The following is a 15,787-nucleotide window of genomic DNA, read 5'->3' as shown; positions in this document are numbered from 1 at the left end:
AGGCGATCAGTTCGGGGTTTATTCAGTAATGGGCGGCCAGTTATTGTTATTATAATAAATCTGATTATACCAGGGATTGTTCGCTGTCGTATTGGGGTATTTGGATTTCATGGTGGTTGGTTCATTGTTGTATTTGTCTTATATGGCATATTGTTATTCGTTCGCGATATCATCGTAATTGTTATGAAACTTTTCGTATTGGTACTGTGATATTTTTTGGAGGGGAGATTTATTGATGATGTATTTTGATAATACGTCGTAAATTAAATAACCTGTATTGAGGATTTTATAATAACTCGAGTGTATCGAAATTGAGTATACTTGCTGCCACTGCTTGGGGTAATTTTGACAGTCCTATTGTGAAAATTTTATTTATTTTATATATTTCTTGGGAATTTATAAAATAGAAATTCTAATTATTCTTGATTTACAAATTTTATTCATTGCTTTAAATTTTCTGATTTAAAAATTCTCAAAGAGTCAAATTTTTTAGAAATTTTATTAGAAGTTATTAATCACATGTTGCACTAAGTGTATTTTAATCGAAACGAAGATGGATACTCTTCTATATTATTATTAGCATAAATGGGCATAGATAATAATTTTTCCATGAGATACTCTGTATTTGAAATTGGAGAACCATTTTTATTTCACAAAATTCGTATAATTTGGTTAGAAATTGTGTTGCTCGAGGCTAGAGTTATTCTTCTGCTGTAACATACAGTAGACAAGTAGAAATCTGTTTAAACGGTTTCGAGCATCGAATGGTTTGCATTTCATGGTTTCCATTTCATGGTTACGAGCTGCAGACATTGCTGTTTATCAATACCGCAATCTCGACACGCGGAACCATGAGGCGTGCATACACACGATCAGATGAATGCTTAATCGATGCAGGCTAATCGATTTAACGAAATCATTAAGCAACCGTTCAGCCGTGATTCACACACGCGTGTGTAACAACCGGCTGCTATAAATTCTATCCCCTTTACAAATATTTGCATAAAGAAGTATCAAAAACTATTGTATTCCAACTGCATCGTGACTCAAAGCTATTAGACAGTGAAGAATTCTTTTAACAACCTGGAATTCGTGTTAATCGACATGCGCGAGACAATGGAGACAATTCTAACCTAGAAATAAACAATACTGATTTTTAAAAGCATTTCAATACTTCCCATCGTGTTTCTGTTTACAATAGCAAAGGTATTGGTGATAATAATTGCAATAATAATTTATACCGTAACTACAACTGACAATGCAATTAAATAAACGAGAAATGCAAGAATTATATAACCTATAATTGCAAGGCGTCGCCAAGATGGCCGCCTTCCCCCACAAATAATCAATTACGCTATTATCGAATTAAAGGAAAAAAGAAAACAAAAATTAAATCGGAATTATCTATAGTAATTTTTGTTACTCTTTCCATGCACTATATTTAAAATATGCAAGGAAATGATTGCACACATTCTGACTTTAATATTTTCCACATAACCTCCAAATGGTATATGTGAGCAAACTAAAAATTACTTGATTTCACATGAGAAGATTAGTGCTACAGGATATTTTTAAGAAATATATCAAAAACAATTCCTATCTTCGAAATATTTTCCTAAATAGTACAAAATTATGCAACCGTGAAGATACCTCAAGAATCTCGAATCTACTAAAATACCTACTGTATTATTAAAAAAGGGATCTTTTTATATAAATATCTACGTAACATTTGCATAAATTTCACCAGTTCAAGAAACCCCAAAAATTATAGAATTTTCTGCCCAAATCGATCACGTATTTCAATGCCTTCCACGTATCATGAAATGATCCATTTCTCAAATTTCCACATTCTCGCGAATTCTTCAGAATTCCTGCAATTTCAATGCACCATTCGATATGAAATAAAAATTCGCGGATACGTAACAATGTTTATATCGAAGTTGCACGATGAAACGAGAGGAAAATCGATGCCAGATCGGATACCTATTCTGAAGAAACACGAAGGACATCGAGATGAATCAAGAAACGTATCGATTTCTCTCAAAGTGTCAACTGCACGTTCAATTAGACTCGTATGATCATTGCCACGATTCCTCGATATACACGCAGCTGCACAGTGAACAGTTGTGTTTTTGTTTTCCATTAGTCCAACCGGCTCCTCATGCGCCACGAAACAAGGACATTTTTGTGCTCCGCTTTTCTGCGTTTTCCCCGTCGTCGAAGATTAAACGCGGCGTGCAGAAACTTCTTATTCGCAGAAAATGCTCCCATGATTAATCGAACGATGAAGTCACGTGTGTAATTAGGTCGACGAGATTTTGCTTATGATAAGGGTAGGTTTTTTAAACGATTTTTGCAGTCTCCGTGGGATTTGACGTGTTTATTATTTCGGAAATTCTCCGAGGGGCTGGACATACTTCGAATTTTTCAAATTTAGATATCACCGGTTTCGGGATTTTTTGGAACTCTGAAAATAGGAGTCAAAAATTTGAGAAATTTATAGAATACAGGTTAATATTGTTAATAACAAATTGTCCGAAATGTAAATTTATAGTAAAAGTGAAAAAATTAATAAATTATTAGCTATTAACGCGGAAAAATAATTGGTAATGGAATCGGTAAAGTTCGGAAATTTTCGTCGATGTTCGGTCGATCGGGGCCTATATAAAGGACGACGCACCAGTGCTTGCATCATTTGTCGTTTCGACTTCGGAAGTGACATTTCTAAATCTTCGTAGTGTGTGAAAGGAGTTGGGAGTACGGAATGAGATTGAGGTTAGCTACCCCACCCACACACCACCCTCTTAAACAATTTAATAATAATTTCTTTTTATTTCCAGGTGTTGATTATTTTTGTTTGTTCGATGGCTAATTATAGTTATTCAGAACCATGAATAACTATAATTATGGACAATGATAAACTCCGGACACTCTCACGTAACTTATGAGACAATAATAAATCTCCTAATATTCTTACGTTTTACGTAATACTGCATTTTAGATAAAATCGTGATTTTTTAGAAAAAATCACATTTTTCGAAAATTGTGAGTGATAGGGCAATCTCGATTACTGATTCTTGTTCAGGAAAGTAAGCTCTACGAGAATCACCTATTGGATATTACAGATTATAGAAAGAGCTCAAATTTGTTCCATCCAGCGTTTCATATTTTCTTCGAAATTTTCAAAATTTTTGTGATTTCCATTATTTTTTAATTCCTTGAAGTCTTGATAGTTTCTTTGATTTTGTGTCAAAAAGGTTCATCGTTCGATATAGTACTAGTATAGTAATCAGTTAATTTAAATATTGTCAGGACCAAAGGAGTAGCATCTTATTGTATGTGCATTATAGACGCATCCTTCTATGTGTGTCATCCAACTTGAATGGAGGAGTATTCTAAGATCGTAGATTTACTCAATCACTATGAACGTACATTTCTTCATCTCGTAAATGATTAATAGTTTACGTCCACGGGTCGACAGAAATCACTTTTCAAAGAGATGCAGTAGAACATCCATTTACGTGGATGACTTCATTGCAAGCTCTCGATACTCGAAATTACCACGATAGATCACATTGAGAAATTATCTAATCGTCGAACTGTTATTTCTCACTATAGTCATATCACAAAATTTGGAAATTTCTAAATTAGTATCATCGCCTCATAAGTCAAACTATAATTAATACTTGCATTAGCATTAAAAATATTCTATTCTAATTGCCAGGATAGATCACATTGAGAAATTATCTAATCGTCGAACTGTTATTTCTCACTATAGTCATATCACAAAATTTGGAAATTTCTAAATTAGCCTCATGGCCTCATGAGTCAAACTATAATTAATACTTGCATTAGCATTAAAAATATTCTTTTCTAATTGCCAGGATAGATCACATTGAGAAATTATCTAATCATCGAACTGTTATTTCTCACTATAGTCATATCACAAAATTTGGAAATTTCTAAATTAGCCTCATGGCCTCATAAGTCCAATTATCATTAATACTTACATTGATATTAGAAATATTCTTTTCGTTTTAAAATAGAAAGTTCTATAATCGTTTCTTTTTTACACGTAAAAATTATATTTTTGCAAATCACAAAAATAATTCATAAGTCCAATTATCATTAATACTAATATTAATATTAGAAATATTCTTTTCGTTTTAAAATAGAAAGTTCTATAATCGTTTCTTTTTTACATGTAAAAATTATATTTTTGCAAATCACAAAAATAGAAATTGCATTTATTTTATGAAATAATATTCTTCGAATACACTTTGGGGTATCACTTGATGTCTCTATATTAATTAATAATCTTTATCGATTTTCGAGATATAAATATCTCCAAGGAAAAAATATCTTTACCTATTTTCCTAAAATAAAATTGAAAAGTTAGGTACATATGTAACTCGTCAAAACTTCATCCCTCTCCCCCCAAAGAAATATTTCGCAAGCATATCTTGTAACTATATATCTATAATAGAAACCAGTACCTTCGTAATTAGTATTCTTATAATTTCACGTTGATACACTGGTTAAATTGAGATTGCAAATTTTATTGCGTATAAAATGCTTCTTATCTATACTCTACAGTGCCAACCAATACTTTTTGTTATTCTAGTGGTTACAGATGCTTATAGGATATGCGTTGTGATTAGTTTGAATAGCGAATTCATTATGAAGGGAAATACAAAAAACGAAGCTCGTGTCAAGGAGATAATACACAAGAACAAGAACAAGAAATTAATAAAATCGAACATAAAATAAATGGCACACGTACCACTGTATCACGGATAGTAATTACCTCATTATCAATACTTTTACATTTCACATTCCCATATTTTTCTATACTTTTTACCACAGTGACCAAGTTGACGTGTCACTTAAACTTGACCAAATAAAATATTCAAAAAAGAAGAACAAAAATATCTCATTCATTCTCTACAATACAATTTCCTATTTCTCTATATCTTTCCTGTATTTTTACCATATTTTCTAGGATATAATTTCCTATTTCTATATTTTTCTTGTATTTTTACTATATTTTTTACAATACAATTTCCTAGATCTATATTTTCCTATATTTTTACTATATTTTGTACGATACAATTTCCTATTTCTATATTTTTCTATATTTTTACTATATTTTCTGCAATACAATTTCCTATTTCTATATTTTCCTATATTTTCTACAATACATTTTCCTATTTCTATAGTTTCTTATATTTCACTATATTTTCTACCATACAATTTCCTATTTCTACATTTTCCTATATTTTTACTATATTTTCTACGACACAATTTCCTATTTCTACATTTTCCTATATTTGGACCATATTTTCTACAATGCAATTCCCTATTCCTATATTTTCCTACATTTCCACTATATCTTCTGCACTTACCAAATTCCCCTTTTAACTATCTCCACACCGATCAATGGAAACAACCGTACCAAAGCAAAAGCAATTCCAAAGAGCAAACACTCCTCGTCACATTTTCGCATTTCACCTTCGCTTGGAATTTTCTCCTGCTTCCCCCTGCGCCTACCAAATTGACGACGGAATTTTTTCCCACAGACGACAACGCGCCATCTCCAATTTTGGACGACTCGACCCGGGGTAAAATTTACTTCGACGGCCGCCGCCGCAAGCGCAGGTCTTTAACCGAGAAAAAGGCGATGGAGCATTCTGAGGAGGACGAAGACTACAACCAGTACCTGGGACAGGCCGAGGGGCATCGAAATTTTTTACGAAACGACGCCAGGTACGAGAGGTGATCAACCGTTTCTTTTTAAGCTGTTTCTTTGATTGGTCGTTAGCTCTGGGTGCCGTAAGCTCGCCGAGGTTGTCCGGCGTTCGACTTAAACGCGATTTGATGTAAGGCGGGTGGCAGGGGTGCCTTGTGAAATATCGGTAATGATGGATGACCGTAGGGAAATCGGATTTGTAGTCGTAATTGAAAGATTATGGATACAGGGGTTCGCTAAAAAGTCATTAACCATGTCTGAGAGCATGGTGAATGAAAAATCGTAGACAGCGTTGGTCCGCGAGAAATTTATGTTTGTACACGTAATACGACAATCGTGGACACTGCAAGTTTCGCGGGAAATTAGCAACGATGATTGATGATGATTTAGTCTTAATTCCAGGGGAAACGTGACTTCGTTTCTCGATTTAAGTCGATGACCCGAGTTGGATATTAAGGTTCGAAATGTCAACTGGGTATTCTGGATATAAATATTCTTTTTATCACGTAACGGATTTTCATGGAAATGAAAGCAGGTGTTTGATATAAAATGTGTTCGGGAAATTATTTAATCGAATTATATCACGACAGAAATTGGTCAGAAATTTGGAATTGGTTATTGATTTTCTAGAATTTTGATTTGCTGGAAAATATTGATTTTCTAGAAATTTGGAATTGAGAAATTTATTGAATTTTTCGAATTGCCAATTATAGAATTTTTGTTTAAATATCGCAATAGAAATTGGTCAGAAATTTGGAATTTTTATTGATTTTCTAGAGTTTTGATTTGCTAGAAAATATTGATTTTCTGAAAATTTAGAATTGGTTATTGAATTTCTAGAATTGAAAATTATAGAATTTTTGTTTAAAAAATAAGATATAAATTTATGGAGATTTGTGAAAGTCCATTGCCATTGAAATTGAAATAACAAACATTTTTTAATTTTGATTTTTAATCAATGAAAAAGTGAGATGTTGCAGAGGACTTTTTCTGAAATTTTAGGAAATAGAAATGAATACTAAATATTTGATTGCTTCACTAATTTTGTAGATTCTAATATTTTCTCTGCTATGGAAAGAATTTTACATATTAAATTATTCCTACGTTAATTATACTATTATACTGTACTATATATACTTAATTATACTGTTCCATGCGAATTTTAATTTGTATTATAATATCTATTGGGTATTTATTCCAAAGTTTACTTTCCTGAACATGAATTCGTAATCGAAATTATTATATCACCCTCGCTTTTCGAAAATTGTGAGTTGGTCTAAACAGACACGGTTTTGGGCAAAAATGTAGTATTACTTAAAAAGTAAGAACATTAGGAGGTTCATTTTTGTCTCGAAATTTGGGCGAAAGTATACCAAGTTTATCGATGTCCATAATTATAATTATTCGTACTTCTGAATTATTATAATTGGTTATCAAAGTTTAAAAATAACCCGTCGAGCGTACTTTCTACGCACTGTTCTTGAATTTTTACAAAATATCTTTATTCCACGCGAATTTGCTACACGGTATCGTATTCTGTAGGCTTTTCTGAAGGGGAAACCATGGAACGGAATTATCGAAACAGTATTCCATTCGATTAGATCGAGAAAATATTCGTAGGTACGTGTATACTGGGTTTTACCGCCACGCAGCCATTGCGAACTTCTCTAGCCTCGACAGTGCCGTAGCTATGCGTAATTCGAGTACCAAGTACAATGCTGCTAACATGTAACAGTCTACGAAAAAGAAAATGCAATTTTGCTATAAAATTTCGGAGAATTTACAACATACCTTTCTGTCTCCAATGCAAAAGACTATCTAACTCGTGAACGTCGTGTGTGCCATCGCAATATTGCTTTTCTTACTTCGAGACGTGATGATTCTTATGTGTAAAATCCTGTACTGAGAAGTCAAAAAAATATAATATAAAATATACATAATAGATAGAAAATATGACATATAATACGAATCCTGTTAATAAATGGACTCAATATACTTCTAATGCAATCCGTTGATACGGCACTGAGATAAGACAGACAAGGATAGAAGTTCAAGGAACATTCAATCAGCGCCATCTATGATTTTCGACTGGAAGCTCGTGATAGATAACAGGAGTGCAGAATGCGCAAGGAGGTGGTTCAAAACGACGAGCTTCATACGGTCACCGTTAGCGCCATCTGTGATTTTGAACTGGAAGCTTGTGCTCTGTTAGAAATGTCAGTCAGCGCCATCTATGATTTTGGGCTGGAAGCTTGTGTTACAGTTAAAACTCATAGATGGCGCTGTCGGCACACGAGCTTCCAATCCAAAATCATAGATGGCGTTGAATGATGTTTCCAAGAAATTCCTTGGGCATTTATTTTACCGACTCGGCGAGAAACTTTTGGCCAATTTTGCGACATTGTATTAGGAATACATAATACGAAAGGAGGTCTATCACCGAGACAGTTCCCAGAAATGACGTCATTTCCAAGAATTCTCAGACAATACTTTTACTGCCTCAGCGAAAAATTTTTGGCCAATTTTGCGATTTTGTGTTAGGATAACATAACATGAAAGGAGGTCTATCACCGAGACAGTTCCAAGAAATGACGTCATTTCCAAGAATTCTCGGACAATTCTTTTGCGGCCTCGGTGAAAAGTTTTAGGCCAATTTTGCGATTTTGTATCAGGATAACATAACATGAAAGGAGGTCTATCACCGAGACAGTTCCAAGAAATGACGTCATTTCCAAGAATTATATAAGACAATACTTTTATAGTCTTGGCGTGAAATTTTTGATCAATTTTGCGATTTTGTATTAGGAATACATAACTCGATAGGAGGTCGATCATTCCATGAATTTCGTGGACAATATATTTACAGTCTCTGCGTAAAATTTTCGTCCAATTTTATGTTTTTGTATTAGGATAACATAAAAATAAAGGGGGGCGCTTGACGACAGAATTCCACAAAATGACTAGCCAAGGAAATTTCGCATCGTTTACGTGAAGAAACATAGTATACATTGTCTACTTGTTGCAGATTTTAATTATTTTACATTTTTTCAACTTAAAGATAAACCTTATACTTACCTTAATTATACTTACCTTGCAATACTTACCTGAATTCGTCTTCGTTTACATATTATTTCATGAGATACTTCCCATTCTTTATTTTCAAAGTTCAAAGGAACATTGAAAATTTGCAAGCGATAGGAAATATCTTAAACTTTGTGCGTAGCTCTTAGCTTGGTATCGTTTGCCAAAGATTTTTCTTTGGCAAACGATACCAATTACCAAGTCTCACCACGTGGAGGTGGCTACGCATCGAGACCCGACATGCGCCCTAGTGGCGCAGCCTGCTGGCGCTATCTGTATCAAAAGTAGTCTAACCTAACTTGGAGCGAAAGAAGTTAAAGTGAAGCTACTGACACTTTATTAAATTTCGTGTCTTAAAAAAGGGATTTCGATTCGGTATACTAAAACTTTACTGTCGCAACGCTAAGATATTTTATTTCAACAAACTCTAATATTTCCAAGTTCCCATAAAAATAGGGAAGGAAATATGAAACACGCGAGCAAGTAAAAATTCGCGACGCGCCCGAACGAGTTCGCGATTATTCGAAAGACCGACTAGCCTACGAGATGTACTCTCGTGTACAAGACAACTTCATGCCTCGGCACCCTCCCGATCGGGCCTAGCACAAGTCCAGTCACTATCGTTCTCGTCAAGACTTACACGTGGACCAAGGATAGTCCCCAAACCACCGTAACCCCAGAGTCGATACGAGGGTCCGGCGGGGCATTGCAAGCCAGACAGACACTTCGCATCCCAGCCACACGGGGTAGAACTTAATCATCCCTGTGGTCTAACCGTAGACACTATGTCCGTCCAACTGCGTACCCGAACCCCAGTCGCGTACGCGACCGGGGCAGCTGGACCCCCGCATCAAGTCCAGAAGAAACAGTGACCCGAGGGCCACCCTGGAACTCGATGCTTGACGAGATTGACAGTGGCTGGAAATGAGTGTCGGAGACGAATCGTGAGGATGACTTATGAAACGTAAAGTTGTCGAGTACAAGGGAGAACGTCGCGCAGGCTAGTCGGTACTTAAGAACGATCGCGACTATCGCGAGAACAATTATGTTCTATTCGATAAACGAGAGGGATAAGGGAGGAAAAATATGAAATGTATATAATCGCTCCAAGTTAAGTAGCTTACCTTTGTACGGATAGCGCGCACATAGAACTTAGTCTACGCATCTATCTTATAACTACTTAGGTCTACTTAGATCCCACGCCATCTATTGATGTGTGTGAAATGACGTCGTGAGGAAACTTGAGAAACCTACAAGCTAAAACAGAATATATTATTGTTGATATAAACCTGAAAGGAAACGGATTAGTACGAGGAAAGAAAACGAACGAATAGAAACCATGAAGGTTAACCAAGTAAAAGGAGTAAGCCACCGATGAGACAGAAACAAACCAACGACGAAACATTCGAATATTATATGAAATATTCGAATGTTCGAATGAAGATGAATAGAAACAAGAAAATAAAATGTGGAAAAAGAAGAATAATTAAAATCTGAAAGGGAAAAGAAATTAAAACCTGTAAGAAAAATATATTAGACCTGAAAAAGAAAATTATTAACAACCCAAAGATGAGACATAAACAACCCAACAATGAAATATAAACAACCCAACGATGTGACATACACAAACCAACGACGAAACATTCGAATATTATACGAAATATTCGAATGTTTAAATAATAATAAATAAGAACGAGAAAAATAACATCTGAAATAAAAAAGAAAAATAATTAAATCCTGAAAGAAGAAAAAATAATTAAAAGCTGAAAGAAAAAAATTAGTATCTGAAAACAAAACAAAAATAATAATTAAATTGTTTAATGGGGTGGGGTGAGGGTAGGGTAGCCAACCCCAACCTCACTTCGGACTCCCACCCCTTCGCGCACCAAAAATTTTAACGTGACACTTCCGAAGTCGAACCGACAAATGACTCCAGCAGCGTCGCGGCGGTCCTTATATAGCCGCCGATCGGCCGAGCTCCCCACTCCGATCGAAAATTTTCAAGCTTTATCGATTCCATTAATTATTATTTTTCCGCGTTAATAGCCTATAATTGATTAATTTTTTTATATTTATTATAAATTTACGTTGCGAGCAATTTGTTATTGACCATATTAATTTGTTATTAACAATCAGTCTAATTATTTATAAACATTTACAAATTATATTTATATTTTGACACAAGTACACGTCATAAGTTCAAATAATGGCTAATAATTTATTAACTTTTTCACTTTTATTATAAATTTACATTGCGAGCATTTTGTTATTAACAATATTGATTTTGTTATTAACAATAAGTATAATAATTTATAAACTTTTTGAAAATTATAGTTATATTTTGGCACAAATGCATTATAAATTCAAGGAATAGCCAATAATTTATTAATTCTTTCACATTTATTATAAATTTACGCTGCGAACAATTTGTATATGTTTTATAAATTAAATCTGCATTTGCATCTCCATATGATAAATTTCTATAATGCGCATATGTATGTCAAAGTATTTTTATTTCCTCCATATTTTTGGTTAAAATGAAGTTATTACGCAAAAAGTGAAAACATTAAAAGATTCATTTCCACTTTGAAAGTTATACGTGAGAGTTTATTTTTTAACAACTTTATATTAAAAAGTCATTGGTATTTATGTATCAAAAAATGAAACTATTTCAAATTATAAGTGATTTTGAGAAATTTCTTATAACTTTGCAATTAGTATAAAGAAGTACATGAAAACATATATATTATACATATAGAAAATGAGATTTACTGGACGATGATTTTGGTATGGATCACGCATGATGACAAACAATGACTGCGTGGCGGGAAAATCCCACTTACGGATTCCCGAAATATATTTTATCGTTCCGTCAACATTGAAGATAACCCTAATATTGTTTCTGGATTGTTTCTTCTTCAGAAAAGCCCCCAGTATACGCTACTGTGTAGCAAATTCTTATCAATCAAAGAACTTTTTGTAAAAACGCAAAAATATACGCAAAAATAAACTTGAAGGCTTATTTTTAAACTTTGTTAACCAATTATAATTATTCAGATGCACAAATCTGCACTAATTCTCATTCCCTAATATTGTTCTACTACAAAAAAAACTTCCACACGGGATAAAATAAATTTTCAATTCGTAAAAATAATATTACCACGTCCCTGATTTCGTTTCAGCCTAACAATCTTGATCGATTAATTTTGAGAGTTAAAAATGCTCGAAGTCGAATGCAAGAAATTCCGACGAGGAAAATGAAACTCGAAAGAATACCTCGTCCGATTCGTACAAGGGTCGATGCAAGCACTCCTCGCGGCTGATGAATTGTTCTAGACAATAACAAACAAATTAGAACGTAAGGATTATTTCAATATTGCAGAAAACGGCTTTCACGCGTAACAACCCAGACACGGTAACAAATAGTCAATTAAGGCTACGTTTGGACGAGGTATCTGATACGACAGTAAGTTATCATCAAGAAACAGTTACTAAATGAGTACTTTCAACGCAGGCAGAGACTGATCATCGCATTAATCCCTGCCTGTTTGCGTCATGAGAAGAAATCATACATCACGTGGTCTCGCGCACTTTTTGGTAGGCAATACGCTCATCAGTTGCAGTAATGGGAAAAAAATTGCACGTTCTTTTGAACGAACTTTCACGACTTTCTCGCGAAGTATGGGGTGCGGAATAGTCTGTGGAATATCGTACGACCGAGTCGGCATTAAAAATCCAGTCCATGTCGTTCATGGCTTCGCTCAGTTGGCAACAGTATCGTCGGTTACGAGCTCGTGATACTCTACTGGGATACGTATTTATTTTTCCCTTTAATTCCCCTTGGTGTGTTGTTTAATTTTTCTTTTCCCTCTGATGGTGTAATTTGTGGAATATTTTTAAAAAATTGTTCGAATGGTTTAATAATGATTTTATATTTAAGATTGATAGGAGTATGATGTACCTTTTTATGGAGATCAGCATGAGAAGAGAAATTAATTTTGGAAGAGAATGATTGTGGTGCTTTTGTAGAATACTTTCTGGAAGGAGATTATTAATATTTAAATTTTTGTAAGTAATTAATAGGATAAAGATAAGATTAAGGAATTTTACTGGACACCTGAAGTTAGAATATTTATAATATCCAAAGAATTGATTTTTATAAATATTAGGTATAAAATAATATTATATGTCTTATTTTTCCATTTTTATATACTAAAAATAAGTATAATTACCAAAAATTGAGTACTTCCTATACATTAAATGTGATTTCAGTCATTAAAGATCTAGTATTTGCTGTATACTGCATGCAGCTATAGTTACTAAACTCTTGCAATTAGTTCTCAGTGTGTACTAAATATGACTATAGTCACTAAACTCTTACAATTAGTATTCACTGTATACTAAAAATATAAGTTTAATTACCAAAAATAGAGTACTCCCTATATATTAAATGTGATTGCAGTCATTAAAGATGTAGTATTTGCTGTACATTGCATTCAGTTATAGTTACTAAACCCTTACAATTAGTTCTCACTGTATACTAAATGCATAGTGTACAATCACTAATCTCTTACAATCAGTATTCACTGTATACTAAATATGATAATAGTCAAATGCTTCCTGTATACCAAAAATAACCATAATCACCCAACATCAAGTAATCACTATATCAAAGTAATTCAATATCTAAAATGTCATATTAATCACCAACTTTTATTATGATCACTCTAAACATAGTACTTACAATTTATTGTACATTAATCTAAAGTATCTTGAAAATTATCCACACGCAATTCAACTGACCTACATCCCCAGTAGCGTGTTAACAACGAACTCTGCCATAAAGAAAGAATTCAAAGAATATTTCCTTCCGCCTTCTGTAACCCCATAAAAGGTATACTCCGTCCGAGCCAAGGATATATTACAGTGACAATAAGGCACAATGACTCAGCCCGTGCGAACGCTCGATACACCCGGAATATCCTAGTTCTCCAGTGTCAAAACCTAAGAAGAAGGCCGTTTAAAATGTTACAGATACTACTCCGTGGAGCGAAGACGAAATGATCTGAGCGAGGAGTACAGCCAGGACTCGGAAATGGAATCGGATCCCTCCGTGACTTGGAGACCACGTAGAGCCTTGTCAAGTGAATATTTCATCGAGATCATGGTGGTTGCAGACGCGGAGATGGTGAGGTACCACGGCAAGGGTTTGCTCAGCTACATTTTGGTCCTGATGAGCACGGTAAGAGTATTATTCCTGCTTCCATCTCTTCCTACAGGCTACAGGCTGTTTCATCGAGGATAAACAGAGTTCCAATCCTCGATACAGTCCCTGCCTACATTTTCCAAATTCTAATATACACTTATCGATAAAAGTTAAGAAACGGAATAAAAGAAATGTACAATTTTTCTCACTCGAAGACCTCGCAGTCTCCTTGTCGGATACACGAATTTTAATTCAAAATTCTTGGTACTTCGTGTCTTTAACTTTTGTTAGTAACTGTATGTGCCAGTAATTATGAGAGTGACCTGAGTCATATATATATATTTTATTTGAAAATATCCAGAATTGTAGATCTGGAAGAATTAAAACATTATTACAACCATGATAAAAGTGATGGCACAATCATGATAGAAATTCGATCTGATAATTTATTACTTTTTAACTTTTGCAAAAGTAGTTTTACTTTATTTCAAAGTAAATAGATATGACAGGAAATAAGTGAAAAATTCATTCGCTTTTTATCCTTGGGTTATAAGTGTGCACTTGACCTGCATCAATACCAATAAAATGGAAAAGTTGAAGTGTAGATTCATTTATAAAGATTCACTCGCATCTTCGAGATATTTTTTAGTTCTCATACGTAATGACTTTAACTCGATTATACTTGTATCCAAGTGATGGATATATAAATTTTTATCTCTCAAAAAAGTGTTAACACAAAATTCTGTAAAATAGTATCAGTAGATTCGGAGTCCTTTACTTCGAATTCGGGCCCCGTGGAACAGCCTGTACAAGAACCAGATATTTGTTACAGAGCATAGGTCTGACATTCTTTGGAAAATAAAGGAATAAGAAAAAAGGAAATGGAAAACGAAGGAAAGATAGAGAAAAAGAGGGAGACAGAGGTCGACAGCCCGCGTGGGTGTATCACTTTGTTCGAGCATGGTTTCGGTGAGGCCAAAAAGAGAGAAGCTGTGGGTACCGAGCGAGGATCCACGAAGCCACGGCGGCCGTGTTCCTCGGATGATCGATCTTGTTAGCCAGCAGGATCTGTCGCGAGTGTTAAATATTATGCTAATGCGACCGCCGCGTTCCTAGTTAATTTCGGATGTCGAAATGGTAGCGTGGCCACTTTCGATCATCATTCATCCACCCTGGCAACTGTTTGCGGAGACTAATTCAATTATCTCTCAAAAAATCGACGATCCACGCGAACTGCCCTTTTGTCTTGTTTGGAGAGGCCTGGTTTCTCAATGGGAGCTAGGTGTGAGTCTACGGAGACTCCATTTTGTTTTATTTTACTTGTTGTCTTGTGGAGTTTGGATTGATTCCAACTCGATACCACTACGTTAGATACTGAGTTAAATTATTATGCTATGATAAATAATGAGCGAATGCATTCATAGATCATCCCAGTTTCTAAAATTCTCTAAAGTAACTAGAGGAAGTTCCTACATTGGAACTGAATTAGCTTAAATGTCATATACACAAGTTCATATGCACATCTGCATTACAATTGGACCAAGAAAAAGTGACTAGGATAGTATTCGCGATCCAGGTACTCTAAACAATCAGACTACACAAGTTCATATGCACATCTGCATTACAATTGGACCAAGAAAAAGTGACTAGGATAGTATTCTAGCGATCCAGGTACTCTAAACAATCAGATGAATGATCAATCTACTCAAGATTAAAGCAATTTTTTTTATATTTATTATAAATTTACGTTG

General features: G+C 34.4%; 1 protein-coding gene across 1 annotated transcript in view; it reads left to right on the top strand.

Moving 5' to 3' along the window:
- LOC108547636 (ADAM metallopeptidase with thrombospondin type 1 motif A) overlaps positions 1-15,787 on the top strand; it is a 238,667-nt gene that overhangs the window by 189,390 nt on the left and 33,490 nt on the right. Inside the window, exons 6-7 of the mRNA XM_017900234.1 lie at positions 5,580-5,766; positions 13,865-14,072. Of these exons, the coding sequence (XP_017755723.1) occupies positions 5,580-5,766; positions 13,865-14,072 (395 nt within the window). The remainder of the gene's footprint in view (positions 1-5,579; positions 5,767-13,864; positions 14,073-15,787) is intronic.

The sequence above is a fragment of the Eufriesea mexicana genome, unplaced genomic scaffold, assembly GCF_001483705.2.
Source record: "Eufriesea mexicana isolate 0111107269 unplaced genomic scaffold, ASM148370v2 scaffold1146, whole genome shotgun sequence".
Lineage (NCBI taxonomy): Eukaryota > Metazoa > Arthropoda > Insecta > Hymenoptera > Apidae > Eufriesea > Eufriesea mexicana.
This window is presented reverse-complemented; position numbering and strand designations above follow the sequence as displayed.